The 25,031-nt window shown below is 39.8% G+C and overlaps 1 protein-coding gene across 1 annotated transcript; it reads left to right on the top strand.

Moving 5' to 3' along the window:
- The first annotated feature begins 291 nt into the window (after window positions 1-291).
- On the top strand, window positions 292-2,589 carry LOC134376429 (serine/threonine-protein phosphatase PP1-gamma catalytic subunit-like). The gene is made up of 2 exons (XM_063094988.1): window positions 292-1,383; window positions 2,291-2,589. Exons 1-2 carry the CDS (start codon window positions 441-443, stop codon window positions 2,359-2,361), a joined length of 1,014 nt encoding a protein of 337 aa, XP_062951058.1. The 5' UTR covers window positions 292-440; the 3' UTR covers window positions 2,362-2,589.
- Window positions 2,590-25,031: the final 22,442 nt, after the last annotated feature.

Consider the following 25,031-nt stretch of genomic DNA (forward strand, 5'->3'; position numbering starts at 1 on the left):
TTGCATACCTGTAGTATTTTGAAAAGTAGTTCTCACTGGGCATCTTTCCATAGTGACATCCGCCTTCTGTGAACCTCTGTGCTTTTATTCAATGAGTTATAAATAAAGATGTTCTTGACCATTGCAGTGGATGACTTGAAACTTTGAAATATTTTTCAATGAGGAAGCTAAAAGTTTGATGAGAAAACAACTGCAAAAATGTAACAAAATATCTGTGGAAGTATTACAACATCCTGTCTCATAAATTCAGTATCAGGCTCGTGGTTCCAGTGGGGAGAGAAGGAGGAAGCAGGGAGTGGGGCGGTTGGGGGGGGGGACCCGCAGCGGCTGCTGCCACTGCCGCCACCACCGCCTCTGCTCGTGGCGTGGGAAAGGAGGTGTGAGTCCCGGGCGCGAGCCGGCGGCGGCGCCGCTGCTGGAAGGTCGGCGGTGGGAAGGCGATGGCGGATATAGATAAACTCAACATCGACAGCATCATCCAACGGTTGCTGGAAGTGAGAGGGTCGAAACCCGGTAAGAATGTCCAGCTACAGGAGAATGAAATCAGAGGACTGTGCTTAAAGTCTCGTGAGATCTTTCTCAGTCAGCCTATCCTACTAGAACTTGAAGCACCACTGAAAATATGTGGTGATATCCATGGGCAATACTATGATTTGCTTCGACTTTTTGAGTACGGTGGTTTCCCACCAGAAAGCAACTACTTGTTTCTTGGGGACTACGTGGACAGGGGGAAGCAGTCATTAGAGACTATCTGCCTCTTACTGGCCTACAAAATCAAATATCCTGAGAATTTTTTTCTTCTCAGAGGGAACCATGAATGTGCCAGCATCAATAGGATTTACGGATTTTATGATGAATGTAAAAGAAGATACAACATTAAACTATGGAAAACTTTCACAGACTGTTTTAACTGCTTGCCGATAGCAGCCATCGTGGATGAAAAAATATTCTGCTGTCATGGAGGTTTATCACCAGATCTTCAATCTATGGAGCAGATTCGGCGAATTATGCGACCAACTGATGTACCAGATCAAGGTCTTCTTTGTGATCTTTTGTGGTCTGACCCCGATAAAGATGTCTTAGGCTGGGGTGAAAATGACAGAGGAGTGTCCTTCACATTTGGTGCAGAAGTGGTTGCAAAATTTCTCCATAAGCATGATTTGGATCTTATATGTAGAGCCCATCAGGTGGTTGAAGATGGATATGAATTTTTTGCAAAGAGGCAGTTAGTCACTCTGTTTTCTGCACCCAATTATTGTGGAGAGTTTGACAATGCAGGTGCCATGATGAGTGTGGACGAAACACTGATGTGTTCTTTTCAGATTTTAAAGCCTGCAGAGAAGAAGAAGCCGAATGCCACAAGACCGGTAACACCTCCAAGGGGTATGATCACAAAGCAAGCAAAGAAATAGATGTCATTTTGACATTGCCTAGTTGGGACTTGTAACATATAGTCTATAACCTTCATTTTTAAAACTGTAATGTGTACTGGTCAGCTTGCTCAGATAGGTCTGTGTTTGTGGGGGCCCCTCCCTCCATTTTTGATTTGAATGGCATTTGCTGGTTATAACAGCAAATCAAAGACTCTCCACACTCCCAAGATAAAGTATTTTGTTTTTTAATTCTCTGTTCCTTTTGCAAACAATTTTAATGATGGTGTTAAAGCTGTACACCCCAGGACAGTTTATCTTGTCTAAGGAGTAAGTGTACAATTGATCTTTTTTTTAATTCCGTACAACCCATGAATAATGTAAATGTTCGTTTTCTTTAGGATATAAAGAGAGCCCTAGGGTGCTCTAAATCTGTACATGTTATTGTCATAAAATGCATACTGTTGATACAAACCACTGTGAACATTTTTTTATTTTAAAATTTTGTTTCAAAGGGATTGCATTTTTCTCTCATTGTCCTGTCATGTACAAACTAGTTTTTATAGCTATCAACATTAGGAGTAACTTTCAACTTTGCCAGCATCACTGGTATGATGTATATTTAATTAAAGCACACTTTTCCCCTACCGTATACTTAAAATGACGATTAAAGCCATTCTTTTAAATGTTTGTGACTCTTTCCTAAAGCCAAAGTTTCTGTTGAAATACATATTGACACACCCTGAAGTACAAGGTAGCATGGTTGTATACACATGCCACCTTCTTAGGCATTCAAAAACAGGTTTTTGATTTCGAATAGCAATTAGAAATATAGTGCTATTTAAGCCATTAATGATTAAAGTTAATAACATTTTGTACAATTTCCATATAGTCTTATTCATTAAGCAATCTTTTTACAGTTACATCAGGCCTGAACCCGTCCATTCAGAAAGCTTCAAATTATAGAAACAATACTGTTCTATACGAGTGACCGATTATGCTTTCTTTGGCCTACATTGTTTATTCTGCGGTGAAGTTGAGGCGTATAAGTCAAAACAAAGGAACTAACTTACTATCCACCAGTTTATACAGAACTCACAGTATCTATGACTTTTTAAAACTAAGATCTGTTAAAAAGAAATCTGTTTCAACAGATGACCATGTACAATACCATGTGGTGAAAATGAATTCAGACTTATTAAATGACGAACTTGTTAAAAAAAAATAAATAAATAAATTCAGTATCAGAAGCCATCAGGCTCCTTTCCTTTTCTTTCCCCTTCTTTGTCTGTAAAAAGCAAACATTTAGAAGAATTTAAAATGAGAGAAAGAGAACCACCTGCCCAGTTCTCCAGTGCTTTAGTCTTCTCAACATGCAGGGCATCTTTGGAGAAGTGCCTTGCACTTTACCAGTCTTTATTTATGAGCAGGTAAATCGCTGCTGACAACAGTTCCTTGCCAGTTCATAGCAAGGGTGATCTTTGAAGTCTACAAGACGCTGTGATCATGTCACTCCTCTGCTCAAAACTCTGCAATGACTCCCCATTTTAGTCAGAGTTAAAGTTGAAGTTTTTATAATTGTATGTATGAGTGCTACAGTAGACTGACTCAAAGATGGTGTGCAAGTCTGTTTCTGTTGCTTATAACAAAATATCTGGAACTGGGTAATTTATAAAAAAATGAAATTTATTGCTTACAGTTTGTGAGGCTGGGAAGTACAAAGACCAGGGAACACATCTGGTGAGGGCCTTCTTTGGTGGTGGCTTTACAGCAATGCAGAAGTCTCATCATGGCAGAAAATGGTAGAACAGAGAGAGAGACTCTCACATGCTGTCCTTTTAAAGCCCTCAGAACCATGCCCCTGGCCACTGTTATTAATCCATTCACTACAGCATGGTCCTACAATCTAATCACCTCTCCAAGACCTCACCTTTCAATTACCAAAATAGGATTTCCCACATCTTTGCACTGTCACAGTGGGGGCCAAATTTCTAATACATAAAACTTGGGGGACACAATTCAAGCTTCAATGAGTTTGGGGGGACATTCAATCCACAGCAGATGGATAGCCATATGTCCAGGGAAAAGCTCAGAGAATCTTATAGCAAACAGGAAGATGGGATTAATGGATACCGGGACAGTTGATACTCTCTGCCAGATATTAAAATGCTATAAAGCTACTATAATTACAATTCTGGTGTGTTATATTTCAAAATAAAGAAGTAAGATTAATAAATACCTCTGTGGTACTGAGGTATGAATAAGAAAACAGATCATTGGAAAACCTTTATCTTATACTACATTTTCTTGTGTGTCTATGTCTGTATTTACACTTGCCCGTGTAAATTGGTGCATTTTTGGTGGACAACTTAAAAGAAATTACTAAAATGACAAATGAAAAATCTTTTTGAACCAGAAAGTACTTCTCCCTCCTGATGTGTACTTCCAGGCCCAAGCAGTGCTACTAATTTAACACCCCTGGCCTCTCTCCACTGCCTCACTTGCTTCTCCCAAGGGAAGGATGGATGACTTCTCTGATTGTTAAATTTGTAAAGAATAAGCTGGGAAGCCTTCACTCATCCTCTCTTCCTAAAACCTGCACAGAGAGGCCTATGTTTGACCGACATTACTTATGATTAAATGGAAATTGATTCAGAATTAGAAGCTCTCTTGTATGCAAATGTAAGCCTCATTCTTCAGCATCAACTTTCACCAGTAATAAAGGTGATATTTTGATCGCCTTAATGCCTGTTCCTTTACCTTGTTTTCTAATTGGCTCAGCATTTGGGTAAGGACAAGGAGTATTACTTAACTGCTCTAGAATCCAGACACATATCTAGGGATTTATTGAGCAAGTATACTTACATATGTGTGAAGTGACATGTGTACGAGGTTATTCACTACAGCATTGTTTGTAACAGCAAAAGACTTGAGATCGACCTAAATGTCTACATAGAGGATTATTTAAATAAATTGACACTGTTGCACAATGGAATTCTATGCAGCCATAAAAATTGAGTAAGCTCCAAGATATAGTAAGTAAAAAACCAAAATCACAAAACAAACCAAAACAAGGTACGGGCTATGAGTATAGTATGCTATTAATTGCATAAGAAAAGGAAAAATGTATAAATATTTGCTAGTGCATGCATGGAATATTTCAAAAAGGATATACAAAAAACTGGTGACTTTATTCATTCTGTTTTGCCTTGGGGGAAGAGAACCTGGAAGCTAGGTGAATTTAATATTTGTTGCTCCTTCAAGTCACAGAAATAATGAGTGATTACAAATTCAAAGCAGCAATCATATATCTCAAGGTAATATGAAGTACCTAAATCTTTCAAATCTTATTAGTAGGTGGGTTATAAATTAATCACTCAATCTTTCAGTCAATCAAAATGCATTTGTACTTATTTAGTTGTGTAAAGTGAAGTGATTGTTACAATTTTACTTTTTTAAAAACTTACATTTGATTAAATCAGCATGTAGTTGATTACCTAAATTAAGTTTTCAAATAAATAGAATAAAAACATATGTATAAGGAGGGTTGCACTATACGGCATATTTCATCATGAAAGGTTATTTATCTGCCTAAGTTTCATTTACTCAAAAAGTCTCTACTGAGGTCCTCCTGTCTGCCAGGTCCTGCTTTAAACTGTGTGAAAATAGAGAAGCAAGACACCATCCCTGTTCCTAGTAAAGCTTACTCTGGCAGGGCACACCAAGATAATCAACAAGTAAACAAGCAGACAAACTAATTTTAAAAAGTGATAGTGCTAAAAGAAAATAAAACAGAGCTAAGAGGAGAATAACAGTGGCTAAAGTGGGAGAGGAAGAGGGGTTATTTTTTCTAATTAAACAGACATGTATAGTATGCCCCTCTGTGCTTAGTACTGTTTTGGGCAATGGGCATAAAGCAATGAACATAGAAGACAAAGTCTGTGGTCTCAAGAAGCTGAAGACATTCTGTTGATGAAAACTGACAATAAACAATCAAATCGATATGTAATATGTGAAGTCAGATTTACTGTAATGCCCCAGGGAGGGCTGGGAATTGCTGAGAGTTGTAGAATATTCTAGGTGGCAAGGGGAAGCTAGGTTGCAATGATCATACATTCTTAGACAAGCATTTTTGCCTAAAGAAATCTTAGAAGGAATCTCCAAACTTCCAGAAATTTATTATGATTTCTTTTCACATTCTAAATAAATATTCACTTTCATACTTAATTTTTAATTGTAATCTTCACATTTTGTTTCTTAAAGAAGCCCTCTCAAATTGTATATATTTCAGGGCCTGCAAAACCTGGATTTGCCCATAATAAGATATCAGGTGATAACAAGTTTTATAAAGAAAAATCAGGATGAAGAAGATGGAGTGAGATTATGGTGGGTAAGGTACTATTTATATAGGGTGGTCAGAAAAGACCTGTTGGGAAAATAGAATAATTTAATCAGGCCCCCCTCGCTTTAGGTCTGGTTGGGGTTGGTGCGGCGCATTCGTTGTAAATAAGTTGTGTGTGGGTGGAGTTAGTGCACATGCATATGGCACTGTAACCTGGCTGGCATTGACTGCCTCGGATGTCCACCCTGCGCAGCCATGCTCTCAAACCTATGGCTCCAAGGACCTTTTTTGCTGGTTATCTGCATGTGAAGGGTTTGTGACCCAGTCTGGATAACAGGCTTGAGGGGTCTGTGAGCTTCAGACCCAGCCCTAGCTCTGACAATTGGCCCAGTTGGCAGGATTACAGGCAGGTAAAAGAGCACGATGATTGGCATAGTCTGCAACAGGATTCTGAACATGTACAGAAGCCAAAAAGCCCTTGGAAGAAGGAGGAAATGTGGCTAATTTTGAATATACTTTGTCCTATGGCCACTTTCCTGTTGACCAGAATCTTGGTGCTGCACACTGTATTGCAAGGCAGCATAGACCAGGCACTACAATGGAAAGCCCCTTGGGAGGGGGAGGAAATATGGCTATCCTTGAGCATGTGGTGCCCAGTGGCCACTTTTCTGCTGACTGGAGCCTGGCTACTGCTAACTATGCTGCAAAGTGATTGAGATTTGTGGCAGAAAGCAGAGTTGTTGGAAGCAAGGATGATTATCCTGGAGGACAATGTGCAGCGACTGGCTGCTCCGGCCTCTCATACCAGGGAAGACGACCAACCCAGTGGTAAGTTTGGGGAAACCATGCATCTTCAGGAATGACCAGTTGTGCATGAGAAATTGAAACAAGAGCAGCTTATGGGACCGGATGGACAACAGGTGGGTGATCCACAGTTGACCCAATTCTCCATCTATGTCCTGTATACCCAGGTTGAACTGGTTGACGTGGGGAGACTGTTCAGGCAAAAACATGGGGAGACCCTGGCTGTTTAGCTGTTGCAGTTATGGGACCTACAGGTGGATAGTGCAATGTGCTCTGGTGAGGAGGTGGAGAAATCGGCCTCCATCACCATGCACCCATCCCTGGGCAGCAGCTGAAGAATAGCCGCAGGTATGCACAAAGGTGAGGTAATCACTCCTTGATGGACTGGGTGAATGCAGCTGCCTGAACCGTGTGGGCAAATGCTGGAGAACTGCCCAAGATTGTTAGTAAATGGCAAGCGTATGATGAGCTGGTCCAAATCATTCGAGAGCTGGGTATGCTGCAGTCCATGTTAAATGTGAACACTCGTGGCCCGGATGACGAAAACTTTACAGGCAGCATGAGAGACATAGTGCTGCGAAATGCCCTGTCAATGTCCTTTGGGTTACTGATGGCCATACTGGACCCATACATCGGTCATCCTATACATGAGGTAACAACCATGATAGTCGGCTTGGGTGAAGTAGAGGATAGCAGACAAGCAAAAGGGGTCCGAAAGGTGGCTAAGACCAAACTACCAAGAAATGCTTGGGATTTTATCCCAAAGGGACCAAGCAAAATTAGCCATAAGCAGATGTGGCTTGATTTGCTTGCAGCAGGGGTTGATAAAAAGAAAATTGACTGACAGCCAAATGCAGTCCTGTTTGCCTTGTGGCAGCAATTGTGCCCTGAACAGTGTTTCACTAAACGTCTGGAAACAGGTAGCAAGGTACACTCAGTGGATTTAAAAAAATTTTTGGTTGCTCCCAAGGAGGAGGATGAACTGTTCCATTTCGATTAGGGAGCCGGGCAAGGTGCCCATCTTTTGGGGGCAGGCAAGGACCAGAGGCCTCATGTTGAATTGGCAATATATTGATCGAGGACAAATGTGCAGTGTGTTTTGACATTGGTGGATACAGGCAAAGAATGTAGCCTGATATATGGCAATCCAGATAAATTTCCAGGGGCCACAGTTCCAGATGCCATAGCCATCTATGGAGGACATATGATTGAGGTTAAAGCTGTGTCATTGCCATTGGGCATAGGAAGATTACCCCCTCATGTATATACTGTATATATATCTCCCGTAGCTGAATACATCTTGGGTATGGATGTACTTTATAGTTTGCACCTGCAAACAACAGTTGGAGAGTTTGGGCTGTGAATACAGACAGTAAAGCCTGTGTTACGAGGATATGCTAAACATGACCCCAGGTATTACCCAAGCCAAGACGTGTAGTTAATGTAAAGCAGCATTGCCTACTGTGAGGACATGCAGAAATAAGTGCTACTACATTGAAATTAGAGAAAGTTAGTGTTATTGGTTTGGCTCATAGCCCATTTAATGCTCTGGTATGGCCACTGAAAAAGTCTGATGGTACCTGGAGAATGACTGTAGATTATTGAGAACTGAACAAAGTAGTGCCTCCTTTGCATGCAGCTGTGCATTCAGTTCATGACTTGATAGATCAGCTGATGACTCAGCTGGGAACTTATCATTATGTATTGGACCTTGCAAATGCTTTTTTCTCTATTCCAATCTCAGCTGATAGCCAAGATCAGTTTGCCTTCACCTGGGAAGGAAGACAGTGGACCTTTCAAGTATTGCCCCAAGGTTATCTGCATAGCCCAACCATCTGCCATGGTTTAGTGGCTGGGGACCTAGCCTAGTGGGCTAGGCCCAGCATGGTTAAAATGTTTCACTACATTGATAATGTGTTACTAACCTTTGATTCTCTTGCAGATTTAACCCAGGCAGCTCCAACGCTGTTAAATCATTTGGAACAATGTGGATGGGCTGTGAACAGAGCCAAAGTGCAAGGACCTGGGCTGTCAGTCAGATTCCTAGGAGTGGTCTGGTTGGGTAAGATGAGAGTCATCCCAGGAGCTATTATAGATAAGATACAGGCATACCCTCAACCCACAGTGGCAGCTCAGCTACAGACATATTTGGGACTTTTGGGGTATTGGAAAGCTTTTGTACCCCATATTGTCCAAATGGCATGCCCACTATATGCATTGACAAAGAAAGGAGCCCTCTGGGATTGGACTGAGGAAGTAGAACAAGCTTATTGGGCTTATTTGAGTTAGACATACATATAACCCAGGAGGGGTTAGGATGGGGTTTGTAGCAGAGACAAGACCGATTCCGCACGCCTGTAGGATTCTGGTCTCAGCTCTGGAGGGGTGCTGAAGTGCATTACACCCTAATAGAAAAGCAGTTAGCAGCTGTGTATTCTGCCTTGATAGCCACTGAAGCTATCACAGGAACTGCCAAAGTCCGAGTAAGGATGACATAACCCATAATACGTTTGCTGCGCATGTGGGCCAACAACCGTAAAATGGGTGTAGCTCAGAATCCCGCTTTGTCTAAATGGAGAGCATATATAGAACAAAGGAGCACTGTGTCAATGAGTCCTCTGTCCAAAGAGTTGCAAACTGTGCTAGGCCCAGCAGAGGTCGTGGAGGAAACTTTGACACAACCGTTACCCATGGAGGAGGAGGCTACACCTTTCCATGAGGGACAAGGACCTATCACAGAGCAAGCTTGGTATACAGATGGCTCTAGCATGGGACCTTCAGCATCACAGACAGCTGTTGCTGTCCAACCCTTAACAGATACCATGTGGTATGAAAATGGCACAGGGCAAAGCAGTCAATGGGCTGAATTGAGCAGTATGGATGGTGATTTAAAAAATGAGCCTGGGCCATTAACCATCTGTACTGACAGCTGGGCTGTGTACAAAGGTTTAACCCTTTGAATCTCTACTTGGAAATATCAATGGTGGATGGTAGGCCACCGACCCCTGTGGGGACAAGCCATGTGGCAGGAGTTATGGGAATTGGGATGTGAGAAAGAAGTAACTCTTTTCCATGTCACAGGACACTTCCCCTTAGCCAGTCCAGGAAATGATGAAGCCGATGCCTTGGCTAAGGTAAGATGGCTAGAGAGAGCCCCAGCTACTGATATAGCCCAGTGGTTACATCGACGAATGCAGCACGCTGGCAGCAAAACTACATGGATGGCAGCTTAAAGATGGGCTTTGCCTATAAAATGGGAAGATGTGGTGAATGCCTGTTGTGCTTGTCCAGTGTGTGCCCAAGAGAGTCCACACCCCCGGCAGATGCTCCATACAGATGGGCAAATAACTTGAGGAAGGGTGCCCCTGACTTGATGGCAAGTGGACTTTGTCAGACCACTGCCAAGGTCAGAGAATTTCAGATACATCTTCACAGCTGTTGATACAACTACTGGTCTTCTGTTTTTATGGCCTTGTAAGGCCCCAGACCAGGTAAACACTGGGAAGGCATTGAATAGCTTTACTGCTATGTATGACCAGCCTGTAGTTATAGAAAGTGATAATGGAACCCACTTTACTGGACATGGGGTTCAGAGGTGGTCCTCCCACTTGTCTATTCAGTGGAAGTTACATGTGCCATATCATCCCCAGGCAGCAGGAATGATTGAACGGTACAATGGCCTTTTAAAAAATGGACTAAGGCTATCTGCCCAACTCCCATCCCTGAAGGGGTGGACATGGCAGTTATGGCTGACAGGATTCTAAATGAGAGACCCCACAAGGGCGGACCCTCTCCAGTGGAAGCTCTGTTGCATTGGGCTGCAGCACCTAAACAGCTGCAAATCACTACTAAAGATAAGCTTTTGAAGCCAGGATATGGCAAGAATGGAAATATTCTCTTACCCGCCCCAACCTGTTTGCAGCAGGGACAGACAGTACAATGGGAATGGCCTTGGAATCCTCCATATACGCTAGGTAGGTTTAATAGGGCCTTGGGGAAAAGGATAAGAGGAAGACTTGCAAGTTCCACCTTAGATGACAAGTACCTGGCCTCCTCAAGTAAAGGTAACATGGCCTGAAACAGATAAGCGCTCTGTTCCGAAGCGCACGTTTGTATTATCATTATGGCCAGTTATGAGTTCCCCTATACTGTTACATGTAGAACCTACAGATCCAACAGTGTTAGCAGATAAAGTATGGTATCATAAGCCAGATAACATACCTATTCCTGCAACCATCCTTTCTCAGGATGGCAAACTGGCATGTATCTTACCAGAGGGGCGAGAACTTCCCCTATTGGTACCAATAACTCCTCTGCCTTTTTGCCTATAGTGTTCTGGCTGCAAGCACTGCACCAGAGTCAACTGGGTACGTACATACATTGGCATGATCATCTACTGAATATGCATTGAACTGCCCATCAGTATGACTGCAGGATTTGCATGGAGAATCAAACCAATGGTGACTACTAACCGGACATATGCAGCTAGTAGTTAAAAGGACAGAACTACAAGCCTTAAGGCATATTGAATGGACAATAGGTTATATAAATGTAAGGGTCATTTTTCCTGCTAAGGGAACATCATGGAAGATTCTGAACGTGCAGATTATACAGTGAGGGACCTTAAAGGTGTGGATTGTTGGGAAAATAGAAAAATTTAATCAGGGCCCCTCACCTTAGGTCTGGTTGGGGGTGGTGTGGGGCATTCTTTGTAAATAAGTTGTGTGTGGGTGGAGTAGTGCGCATGTGCAGCGGAGCCATGACCTGGCTGGTGTTGGCTGTCTGAGGTGTCCGCCCGCACAGCCATGCTCTCAAACCTACAGCTCCAAGGACCTTTTTTGCTGGTTACGTAGCTTGTAGACTTGCATGTGAAGGGTTTGTGACCCAGTCTGGACAATGGGCTTGAGGGGTCTGTGAGCTCCAGACCCAGCCCTAGCTCTGACAATTGGCCCAGTCTGCAGGATTATGGGCAGGTAAGAAAGTGCGACAATGACCTCTCCGATTAGATGACATTTTTGCTGAGTCCTGAAGAAAGTGAGACTAGAACCTTGTAAACAGTAAGTACAAAGGCCCCGAGGCATATGTACTGTGAAGTCACTTGTATATTAGTGACCTAAAAAAATTTTTCCTAGACTAAATTCATTCTTTTAGAATATTTTCTATCTATAAAATCGGGGAAAAATTAATAAATGCATGCATTCATTAAGCAGTCAATTCATAAGAAATTCAAAGGGTGAATTTTCATGAAAAGTTCATTTTCTTCAGATGAATGTGGAATTTAGGACTGCACAAAATCCACAGGCTGACTTACACTTCCACACTTGGTCTTCCACAATGATACTCCTGAAATTCTAAAATGGTTAGTTTCTCTCTATTTCTGTCAATGACCATTTCTAGCATCCTGACTCTGAGAACCAGAACAAACCTCTTTGCGTCTTCTGGGAATCATGCAAAGTTTGCATTGTCCAGAGACCAAGGAGGCATTGGCAGGAAGAATCTTAGCTCTTAGCTCTCTTTTTAGAGTAAACACATCCATTTAATGAAAACAGACAATGTGTGTACACTGAGTGTTATTTTAAGGGAAATAGCACAGAAGGGAGGGATGGGGAGAAACCCAAAAAAGATCAAAAGGTTATTAAACAACCTTGAATAAATAATAATAGTGTGCTTCTAAAAAAGTTTCAAACCAGGGTATTCTGTTTCTATCCTGTCCACCTTCTACCAAGAAATAGACATTAGAGAGAGCATGATAAATTTAACTCATCTACGAACTTTCCTGAGGCAGAAGGCAGAGCCTAAGTTTTAGTTACTTGTGGATCTTCAGGGCCAACCACATGGTAGGCACACCATACATATTTGTGGAATTACTAATTCATGTTACACTGAGGAGTAGCACCCATAATTCTTCTACACTGCCTGGTGATATTTGGGTTCAATTTTATATATGGGTTTCTCATTGTTTTTTCCAAGACCTGCCCACAAAAAAACCCAAAAGGATGAGATGGGGAATTCCCAGGTCCTGCCATGCAGTCACAGAAAATGGAAGCCTGCCTGGCTGTGGGCATCACAAGAATTTCAAGGCCCAGAACCTGGATGGCATGGCTCACTGAGTCTCAGAATGGTCACCTTATATGGCAGGATAAGATGTTTCCGAGCTGATGTAGCTAGGAATATAAAAGGCAGGAGCCTGCCATTCTATGCTCCTTTGACTTGGTGGATATCTTGCTCTGCAGAATTGGCAGAATGAAAACTTTGTGTGTACTCTGGGAGGGAAGCAATGGGAAGCCATATTCACTTTCCTGTATCTGTACCTTGTTTATATCCTTTGCTTCTTAGTCCCTCTGGAACTAAACCAAAGTAAATTCAACTTGAATGATAAATACAAGTCTTTATTCTCTCCATTCCCCAAACGCAGACCAGATTCTATGGTCTAGTGTTCAGCTTACATTATATATGGGTTTTTCATTGATTTTTCCAAGGCCTGCCCACAAAAAAAATCCAAGAGGATGAGATGGAGAATTCCCATACATTTTATTAAGTATGTTTTTACAGTAAAACATACATTTAATAAAATACGATAATGTGTGCACAGTATTATTTTAAGAGAAGCTATAGGAATATGCTCCCATCCTCAAAGAGCTGACTGCCTAATGAAGGAGACAAAAAGTATAAAAACCATTGCCATCTAAAGCAATGTCAAAGTTACAGGGTCTAAGACCTGTAGTGAACCAGAGGACATTCATTTCATTTGATGTGAAAGTGTGGAAAACAGCCCTCAAATTACTTATAATTTTTTACAGAATTGTAAAAGACAGCAAAAGATTTTCAAGTCTGGAATTATTTATTCTGTCTAAATGAGACCTTCTTTATTAGTACACCATGATACCACACACATATTTCTTTGAGGCTGGGGTAGAAGGCCACAGGACCTTAACTTCTCAGTGGTGTCTGTGTGTAGATGTGGATTTTCTCTGTTTCCTGGGCAGCTACCTAATCTGTCACTGTGGCCTGGATGTGGGATAAGGGGTCTCATCGAGGTGAGTCTCTGAGCCTCTGGCCAGCATTTCAGGGCTAAGAGAGAGCAGAGACAGCATGTGCCCCTGCACTAGGAGCGTCATCAGACTATGAAAGCTTGTGGGTTATACTGTGTGAACCCTAATGTGTTAGTCCTAGATATGATGTAATGTCCTTTGATGGATGTAGGAAGCACTTGTGGGTTGGTTCTAATAAGGTATGGAAGAGTCTTAATTCACACATAAAAACAGGAATAACTGTTTGGGGAAGAGTGGGGTACTACGGGAGCATAGAAAAGGGGCAACTTCCTCCAAGAAATGATGTCTGAACTAAGACCTGAAAATGACTTTGGCTTGACTTGTTTTCCCACCCATGCAGTAATTCCATCATGTCTAACCTCTCTCTTTTCCACAGTCACTGGAAGCCCAAGTCTCCCCAGTCATCTCTTCTTGCTCTCCTTCTATTCAGCAAAGCTCTCAATCTGACAAAATCCCCCAACTTTCCAGGCCCTCCTAAACCTTTTCTACATGACTTTTAGAACCCTGGAGTTCCATATGTGTGATAAACATGCTCCCCTATATCCTTAACCTCTTTCATCAATGTCCCCTCTGACTTCTTGACCTCACTGTGTGTGATCCGTCTATCTCTTGAGGGCACTGGCTCCCCTGCAGCCATTTCAAGTGAAGTAACTATTCCTCTCACATTCTGTATACTTCCAAGCCACAATGAGGGATGCTGGGTTTTCCTCCTTGCTACCCATTGTCACTTTCAAACTATTCCTTCTTTTTTCTTTAAAAGTCCCAGCTCCTTGATTCTAAAATTTAATGATCTCCCAGTTTCTGCCTTCATTCACTGATGACTTTACACCTGGCTCATTGTCATCATTTTCATCCTGATTCTGTCATCATTTTTATCTGTAGTTACCCATTCAACACCCTGGGGTCACCAATCCACTGACCTCACTAATTTGTCTGACTGTCCATTATGTCCATCCTGTCTTCATTCTCTACCTTATCCACCTTTGATTTCCTGGTCCATCATTATGAAAAGCAACTCTACTTCTTTTATACTCATCTGCCCTGCTGAGTGTATCTCCAGACCTTCTCTGGGCCTGCAGCAGAGCAGCAGACCACTGGAACAGTGCCTTAAATTTATGGCCACAAAGCTGAAACGAACACTCAGTATCTGCTCCATAGTCCTAAAGTTTCCCTTAGTAAGATCAATATTTCACTCTCTGAGTCAACTATTTTATATCTTCCCTTTTTTCCCCTAAAAATTTCAACCAACCCTCTTTTAGCCCCCCTCTCACATACTTTCTTGAAAAAACGTAAGTAACTAAACAGGGGATCTATTCTTCTAACTACCAAATCTTCCTACATCTGTTCCAATATTTCCTGTCTTCCCACTTGTTACAATACAAATGCCACTGATCTGTCAAAGACCAGCCCTTTCATGCTCTGGATCCCATTTTCTTTTATTTTCTTACGGACATTGCTCTTGCAATTATCCCTTCCCTTGTGGATCACCAGTATCTCCTGTAGTGGATTGAATGGTCCCCCAAAGTCACTGAAGCTTAATCTCCACTCTGACTGTTGAGGGTGGGAAATCTTATTATGTAATTGAAAGATGGGGCTTTGAAGAGGTGGTTTGATTGTGAGGACCATGCCTTAGTGAATGGATTAATGGTGCTCATGAGAGTGGTTCTGAAAGGGCTTTAAAAGTAGAGCACACGAGAGTCTCTCTCTCTCTCTCTGCTCTGCCATTTCTGCCATGTGAGACTTCTGGGTCACTGTCACCAACACCAAAGCCTTCACCAGATGTGTTCCCTGGACTTTGGACTTCCCAGCCTCAGAAACTGTAAGCAATAAATTTCATTTTCTTATAAAGTACCTGGTTCCAAGTATTTTGTTATAAGCAACAGAAACAGACTAGTACATCTCCCTTTATTATACAGAATTTACTATTCTTAAAGTTAAACTATCATCTTAAAAAAAAAATACTATCGTTAAAAAAATCCTCAGTTGACTTTAGATCACCTTCCAGGAGCAGCGCATTTCTTTGTTCTCCTTCACAGAAAAACTTCTCAAAAGAGTTATCAATCCTTCCCTGTTTCGAATTCCTCACCTTCCATTCACTGTCCCACCTACTCCAGGACTTCCATCCCTATCACATCACTGAAACTACTATTATCAAGTCACCTATGACTTACATGTTGCCAAATTCAATGGACTCTTCTCTTTCCCTGTTTTACTTGTGGTCTGTGCAAACTGTTCTAAGCCAATTTGTCCTTTCTCTATTATTAACTTCTTTTTGTAGATATCAGTAGCCTCCAATAGATGCAGGTAAGTGAAGGCTATAGGTCTCTCCTAACTCTGAACTGGGTACATTATGAAGGGCATTCTAGCAAACTACTATTTAGCCTTCCCTATAACCATAAAATCTTGAACTTTTCATCCTCCCAATTTAAAAAGTTTGCCCCAGAAACATTGATTCCAATTATTTATTCTGAGGTTCTGGCTACTGTCACCCAAAATGGCCCCCTGACTATTTCCAGTGTCACCTTCTCACTGCAAGTGTAGATGTATTACTAAAATTTTAGATTTCTACTTTGTTTGCTCCTCTAAAATTTTTTAGTTTCCCAGAAGAGTCATCACTTGGGATCTATCATCTATAAATGATTTGTTTTGATGACTTTTGAAGAATAAATTAATTGTTAAGATAGCATATGAGAGATTGTCTGCTGCTGTACTCCACTGGCTTGATAGACCCACCAGTACCTAATAGAACTAGTCAGGTCAGTAGGTTCAGGGGCCAGTTGCCTTCTCAGATGGTGCTATTTAATACCAGCTTCAGCATTGTTATACTTGCAGCCAAACTAACTGGTTACTCTCGAAAAATATTAAGAAACCAGCTCATTGTTCTGAAAATTGATGAAGGGAAAAAATCAAGACTGTATCTTCCCTTTCCCATATATACATCAAGGAAACTACACTGTGAGTGTGATAAACTTTTTTTAATAGAAGAATTCCAGCTAACGAATGCAGAAGGGATGATAGACTATCAGCATTTTACCACCTTAATAAAATAATGGATCTAGGCAGTGATGATCAATAACTGCTAAAACCATTAGGTGAGAGACTGATGTGGAATTTTATGATGATGGATCAGACTGACAGAACTTGAATCCACTGATTAATTTTAATATTCTAAAAAGAGAGACAAACAGACATTATGTGCTTGTGGATGTGATGCAATAAAAACCAAGCACCACCTATGAAATACTCCTCCCAAATGTCTTGCTTAAATCTTATCAAGCCTCTAGACCTAATTTTCAGCTTATATGAAATACAGAGGACAGCAGAACATGTTAAATAACACCTCAGGATACAGTCAGCCAAATCTAGAATGTAACAAATTCTATAGGAAAAATAGCTTGATTTCATCAACAAATAGATGGCAAGAAAAACAAAAGAACCTATAGATTAAAAGAAATTTAAGAGCCATATCAACAATGCAACATGTGAATAGTGTTTCGATGCTGATTTGGATAAAACAATTGAAAAATATTTATAAGACAATACAAAATTTAAATACTGACTAGATGTTTGATAACATTAAATAATTTTTTTCTTTTCTTTTTTTTTAAAAATTTTATTTTGTCGATATACATTGTGGTTGATTATTGTTGCCCCTTACCAAAACCTCCCTCCCTCCTCCCTCTCCTCCCTCTCCTCCCTCCCCCCCAACAATGTCCTTTCTGTTTGCTGGTTGTATCAACTTCAAGTAATTGTAGTTGTTATAACTTCTCCCCCCCCCCGCCGTTTTTTTCCTTTGTGTGTGTGTGTGAATTTATATATTAATTTTTAGCTCCCACCAATAAGTGAGAACATGTGGTATTTCTCTTTCTGTGCCTGACTCATTTCACTTAATATAATTCTCTCAAGGTCCATCCATGTTGTTGCAAATGGCAGTATTTCATTTGTTTTTATAGCTGAGTAGTATTCCATTGTGTAGATGTACCACATTTTCCGTATCCACTCATCTGATGATGGGCATTTGGGCTGGTTCCAACTCTTGGCTATTGTAAAGAGTGCTGCGATGAACATTGGGGAACAGGTATACCTTCGACTTGATGATTTCCATTCCTCTGGGTATATTCCCAACAGTGGGATAGCTGGGTCATATGGTAGATCTATCTGCAATTGTTTGAGGAACCTCCATACCATTTTCCATAGAGGCTGCACCATTTTGCAGTCCCACCAACAATTTATGAGAGTTCCTTTTTCTCCACAACCTCGCCAGCATTTATCGTTCAGAGTCTTTTGGATTTTAGCCATCCTAACTGGGGTTAGATGGAATCTCGGTGTGGTTTTGATTTGCATTTCCCAGATGCTGAGTGATGTTGAGCATTTTTTCATATGTCTGTTGGCCATTTGTATATCTTCCTTAGAGAAATGCCTACTTAGCTCTTTTGCCCATTTTTTAATTGGGTTGCTTGTTTTTTTCATGTAAAGTTGTTTGAGTTCCTTATATATTCTGAATATTAATCCTTTGTCAGATGTATATTTTGCAAATATTTTCTCCCACTCTGTTGGTTGTCTTTTAACTCTGTTAATTGTTTCTTTTGCTGTGCAGAAACTTTTTAGTTTGATATAATCCCATTTGTTTATTTTTCCTTTGGTTGCCCATGCTTTTGGAGTCGTATTCATGAAGTCTGTGTCCAGTCCTATTTCCTGAAGTGTTTCTCCTATGTTTTCTTTAAGAAGTTTTATTGTTTCAGGGTGTATATTTAAATCCTTAATCCATTTTGAGTTGATTTTAGTATATGGTGAGAGCTATGGGTCTAGTTTCATTCTCCTGCTTATGGATATCCAGTTATCCCAGCACCATTTGCTGAAGAGGCAGTCCCTTCCCCAGTGAGTAGGCTTGGTGTCTTTGTCAAAGATCAGATGGCAGTAAGTGTGTGGGTTGATTTCTGGATTCTCTATTCTATTCCATTGATCAGTGTGTCTGGTTTTATGCCAGTACCATACTGTTTTGCTTATTATAGCTTTGTAGTATAGCTTAAAGTCAGGTAGTGTTATGCCTCCAGCTTTATTTTTTTGGCTCGGCATTGCTTTGGCTATGTGTGGTCTTTTATTGTTCCATATAAATGTCTGGATAGTTCTTTCCATTTCTGAGAAAAATGTCATTGGAATTTTGATGGGGATTGCATTGAATTTGTATATCACTTTGGGTAGTATGGGCATTTTCACTATGTTGATTCTTCCAATCCAAGAGCATGGGATATCTTTCCATCTTCTTGTATCCTCTCTAATTTCTCTCAGCAGTGGTTTGTAGTTCTCATTATAGAGATTTTTCACATCCTTGGTTAACTCAATTCCTAAGTATTTTATTTTTTTGGTGGCTATTGTAAATGGGCAGGCTTTCTTGATTTCTCCTTCTGCATGTTCACTATTGGAGAATAGAAATGCTACTGATTTTTGTGTGTTGATTTTGTATCCTGCTACTGTACTGAAATCATTTATCAATTCCAAGAGGTTTTTTTGTAGAGGTTTTAGGCTGTTCGATATATAGGATCATGTCATCTGCAAACAGGGACAGTTTGACTTCATCTTTTCCAATCTGGATGCCCTTTATTTCCTTCTCTTCTCTGATTGCTCTGGCTAGTACTTCCAACACTATGTTGAATAGGAGTGGTGAGAGTGGGCATCCTTCTCTAGTTCCTGTTCTTAAAGGGAAAGCTTTCAGCTTTTCCCCATTCAGGATGATATTGGCAGTGGGTTTGGCATATATGGCTTTAATTATGTTGAGATACTTTCCCTCTATACCTAACTTATAGAGGGTCTTTGTCACGAATGAGTGCTGAATTTTATCAAATGCTTTTTCAGCATCTATACAGATGATCATATGGTCCTTGTGTTTGACTTTATTAATATGGTGTATCACATTTATTGATTTGCGTATGTTGAACCACCTTGCATCCCTGGGATGAATCCCACTTGATCGTGGTGAATAATTTTACGTACGTGTTGCTGTATTCTGTTTGCTAGTATTTTAGTGAGGATTTTTGCATCTATATTCATCAAGGATATCTGCCTGTAGTTTTCTTTTTTGGTTATATCTTTACCTGGTTTTGGTATCAGGATGATGTTTGCTTCATAGAATGAGTTTGGAGATTTGCGTCTGTTTCAATCTTTTGGAATTTTTTGTAAAGAATCGATGTCAATTCCTCTTTGAATGTTTGGTAAAATTCTGCTGTGAATCCATCTGGTCCTGGGCTTTTCTTTGTTGGGAGCCTTCTGATAACAGCGTCAATCTCCTTTATTGTTATTGGTCTGTTCAAATTTTCTATGTCTTCATGGTTCAGTTTTGGGAGCTTGTGTGTGTCCAGAAATTTATCCATTTCCTCCAGATTTTCAAATTTGTTGGTGTATAGTTGTTTATAGTAGTCTCGAATGATTCCTTGTATTTCAGATGAATCAGTTGTAATATCGCCTTTTTCATTTCTAATTTTTGTTATTTGAGTCTTCTCTCTTCTTTTTTTAGTTAGCCATGCTAATGGTTTGTCAATTTTATTTATCTTTTCAAAAAACCAACTTTTTGATTCATTGATCTTTTGTATTGTTTTTTGGGTTTCAATTTCATTCAGTTCTGCTCTGATCTTAATGATTTCTTTCCGTCTGCTAACTTTAGGTTTTTATTGTTCTTGTTTTTCTAGTCCTTTAAGGTGAAGTGTTAGGTTGTTCACTTGCCATCTTTCCATTCTTCTGAGGTGAGCATTTAATGCAATAAATTTCCCCCTCAATACTGCTTTTGCAGTATCCCACAGGTTTTGATATGATGTATCATTGTTTTCATTAGTTTCAATAAATTTTTTGATTTCCTGCTTGATTTCTTCTTGGACCCATATGTCATTAAGTAGAATGCTGTTTAATTTCCATGTGTTTGTAAGTTTCCAGAGTTTCGTTTGTTATTAATTCCTAGTTTTAATCCATTGTGGTCTGAGAAAATACATGGGATAATTCCAATTTTTTTGAATCTATTGAGACTTGATTTGTGACCTAATATGTGATCTATCCTGTAGAATGATCCATGTGCTGATGAGAAGAATGAATATTCTGAGGTTGTTGGATGGAATGTTCTGTAGATATCTGCCAATTCCAATTGGTCTAGAGTATTGTTTAGATCTTGTGTTTCTCTACTGATTCTTTGCCTAGATGATCTGTTTAATATTGACAGTGGGGTGTTCAGGTCCGCTGCTATTATGGTATTAGTGTCTATTTCCTTCTTTAGGTCTAAAAGAGTTTGTTTTATAAATCTGGCTGCTCCAACATTGGGTGCGTACATATTTATGATTGTTATGTCTTCTTGATGGATCAGTCCTTTTATCATTAAGTAGTGTCCCTCATTGTCTCTTTTTATGGTTTTTAGTTTAAAGTCTATTTTGTCAGATATAAGAATAGCTACTCCAGCTCGTTTTTCTTTTCTGTTTGCATGGTAAATCTTTTTCCATCCTTTCACTCTTAGTCTGTGTGAATCTTTATGGGTGAGGTGGGTCTCTTGTAGGCATCATATAGTTGGGTCCTCCTTTTTGATTCAGTCAGCCAGTCTGTGTCTTTTGATTGGGGATTTTAAGCCTTTTGCATTAAGAGTTGTTATTGAAAGGTGTTGATTTATTCCTAGCATTTTATTGGTTGTTTGGTTGTCTTAGGTGTCTTTTGTTCCTTGCTTTCTGATTTACTGTTTGGTTTCTGTGTTTGTTGGTTCCTTAGGTTGTAGATAGCGTTTTTGTTTGTTTTTTTTCCTCTTCATGAATGCCATTTTTATTATACTAGTGGGTTTAGATTTTTCTTGGGTTTTTATGGCAGTGGTAGTTATTTTTCAGGAACCAAACCCAGTACTCCCTTGAGGATTTCTTGTAAGGGTGGTCGTGTAGTAGTGAACTCCCGCAGTTTTTGTTTGTCTGAGAAATATACTATTTGCCCTTCATTTCGGAAGGATAGCCTTGCAGGGTAGAGTATTCTTGGCTGGCAATCTTTGTCTTTTAGTATTTTGAATATATCATCCCATTCCTTTCTAGCTTTTAGGGTTTGTGATGAAAAGTCTGATATTAGCCTGATTGGGGCTCCCTTATAGGTGATTTGACGCTTCTCTCTTGCAGCTTTTAAGATTCTTTGTCTCTGAGTGTTGCCAACATGTCTTGGAGAAGGCCTTTTTGGGTTGAATATGTTTGGAGATCGTTGAGCTTCCTGGATCTGAAGATCTGTTATTTTTCCAATACCTGGGAAGTTTTCTGCCACTATTTTGTTGAATATGTTTTCAATGCAATCTCCATTTTCCTAACATTAAATAATTTTAAAAAAATTTTATTAAGTATGATAATAGTAAACATGGTTATATATTTTTTAAAAGGGGTAATTATTCTTAAAGATACATGCAAAGAACTATGGATTAAATCAAGATGTCTGCCATTTGCTCTAAACTAGTCTTTTGAGGGCTTTGGGGAAGTGGGTGGCTTGTAGATAGAACAAGATTGGTTATATGCTGACAAATGTGGAAGCTCGGTGATGGATATTGAGAGGGTTATTACACTATTTATATTATACTTTCTACATTTGAAGTATGCTTGAAATTTTCCATAATAAAAAAGCAAAAAAAAAAAAAAAGAAGAAGCAAGTGAGAAAAGAAAATCCAGAAAAAAAACTTGCAGCCCTCTGAGCTCTCCCCTTGGAAATTCTTTTGTAAGTCTATGAATGGTTTATTAGTAATACCTTTACAATACTTCATCTGATTTCTTTCCTTTCAGGGCCCTGATTCTCTCAAAATTCCCCATGGCTCCTTCAAGTTAGTGTATTGCTTTATTTCTGTGTTTGAATGACTAGAGTAAAATTATTTCCCCTAGGATTTTTCTGCTAATTGCAGTTTTGCTCCCCGATGTGGATTAAAGAAGTCCTCCCAGTAGGAGGCGCTGCCCTCAAAGTATGGATTCAGCCTGTCCCTTAGAGTCTCCAGGGCCTACCTTCCTATGCTCCTCATATCCACGCTGTTTTCCTGGGAGACCTGCGTCATAGCAAATTTCCTAAAATAGATTGCTTCTGGAATGATTTTCCACTACTTTGCTGCCAAAGTTGTGTGGGCCAGTTTCCTCCAGAAAGCAATTTACCCATCTCAGCAGGTTTTGATTTTTTCCCCTTCTTCCTTAATGAGGTTCCTAGGCTCTTTTGAATATATATATGCCAGTCTTCCACCCTAGGGAAAGTGCATGTTCTAATTTCACTGCTGCTGTTGTTATTGTTGAAGTTTGCCTTGTGTATGTTTCTTCAGTGTGTATTCCGAGCAAGATCATATCAGAATTTGTGGAGCATGATGCTAAATGCAATTTTGGGGCCCTCTTTAAGAAAAAGAATAGCAAATTATGAATACAAAATTAGGTAGGAAAATTAATAACTATTTCAAATAAATAGATAAATCACAACAAAGACAAATACCACAAACATCACAAAGTCCAGGGTAAAAAACCAATTTTTAATTTGTTAGTTGCCAGAAACAAACCTATAATACTTTTTTCCATACATAATCTAGCTGAATAGACTTTGGTCACTCTTTATGTATAACTATAATTTTGTAATATTTTGTACTTCACAGGGCTTGGTTTTCCAAAGCCTTGCATTTTCAAATATTGATCTTGCAAAGAGCCTGGACATAGGTATAACTCCACTTCTTCTGGTGCTCTCCTGGTAGAAAACCCCCCCATATATCTGTGATCAAAAATTTTATCCTCAGAGGTTAAAACAAAAACGTACATTGCCCAAAGAAGTTTTTGACTTCTCTGTTTCCTCCGTGGGTGGAGCTAGAATGATCTTTACTTCAAAGTCATGTAGTATTTTCTATGGGGAGGGTATAAAGGTAATTCAGTCTTTCCTCTAGAATGGTTAGAATTTCTCTAGAAAGTTTTTTTTATTATTGGTTGCTTAGAAAAGTGTCAGCTTAACAACTTGTTATTGGTGACTTCTTGTAAATATTTAAGAGTATTACAAATTTGGAGGAACTTCCATCAACCTTTTTCACATATAGGCTGTAAGATTTCAAGACATATAAGTTTATTAGAGTGCATTCATTAAACAGTTTGCCATCAATGTCATTATAATGGTGTGTGTTAATTTTAGGTTGTATTTGTCATCATTATTTTCAAGTCATCAAAAAATGTAATTTTTTTGACGTGTTCTTATGACTTGCTCCTCTTCATTAACTGGATTATAAACAATCCAAGAAGCTTATTCATTTCTTTTTTGAAATTTATTTATTATTCTTAATGAATCACTGCTATTGGTATGATTTGAAGATCTTTTTGTTATAATTTGCCTCTTGAAGTCAGAATAATTTCCATTGATTTTGTCACTCATCTTTATCACTTTAGCTTCATATTTCATTAATTTAATCTGAATTTTTTCAGTTCTTTAATCAATAAATCAGGAACCTGTAATTTCCTCACCTGTCTTACTGAAATGTCCTAAAATGTCTGCTTAAGTTACAATTATAAGGGCTTATTCTCGATTCAACTTCTTTTTAAACAGATACCAAAACTGCTTGTGTCACTTCAACACCATTGGACATTAGGGGAAATGAAATGGAAGGAGATTCGAAATAGAAATAACAGTTTTAATGATTTCGGTTAAAATATCCTACTTTTGCAAATTTAACAAGAACATATGACCTTGTGAACATGTTATCAAGATCCCTCCTAGGGCCTTGGAAGAGGCCCCATGCAACTGAGGTGCCCTGAAGCTTAAACTTTATTAGCTTCACTGTAAATTTACCTCTGATCTTGAGTAACCAATACAGATCGCCTTTTCCTCCTCTTGCACAGATTGTGTTCCTGTGTTTTGTGTGCTGGGTCTTCTATTTGCCCCTATAGATCCACTTTCCGCCAGCTCCTTCTTCACTCAGGAGGCTGATCTGTAGGGACTACATCATTAACTTCTGGTTGGGCTCAGCTGAAAAGGAGCACTGACGAGAGACTGGGAGTAGGGCAGTGCTCCAGCCTTCATTCCCCTGGATCCACTCCTGCAGGCTTGGCATGGCTTGGATGCATCCTTGGGGCACTCTCCATACAGTCCTCTTTTCTCACCAGTGACCGCTCTCTTCTTTCACTCTGTCAGCTCCATTACCCTTGGGATGTGGATAAATATTACTAGCCCTGGGATACTGCACTATCCCTCAGTTTACCTATGCCCTCCCCACACCTTTGTAAAAAGTGGCTTATTAAATTTTCCTGCTGAGACACTGATACAGGTTGTAACATCAGCCTCGTGAAGACAGCAACTTCATTACTTTACATTTAACGTCCTCTCTAAAATCACTCTTTATTTTCAGGGGATCAGCATAGTTTTACCCCTAAGGTGGGTGATCAAAGGAGAATTATCTTCTATCTGCTTACTACCTGGGTTTTTCAAGTGGCTAATTTCATTACTTATCTTTTATTTTATTTATTTATTTAT

The sequence above is a fragment of the Cynocephalus volans genome, chromosome 1 (assembly GCF_027409185.1).
Source record: "Cynocephalus volans isolate mCynVol1 chromosome 1, mCynVol1.pri, whole genome shotgun sequence".
NCBI lineage: Eukaryota > Metazoa > Chordata > Mammalia > Dermoptera > Cynocephalidae > Cynocephalus > Cynocephalus volans.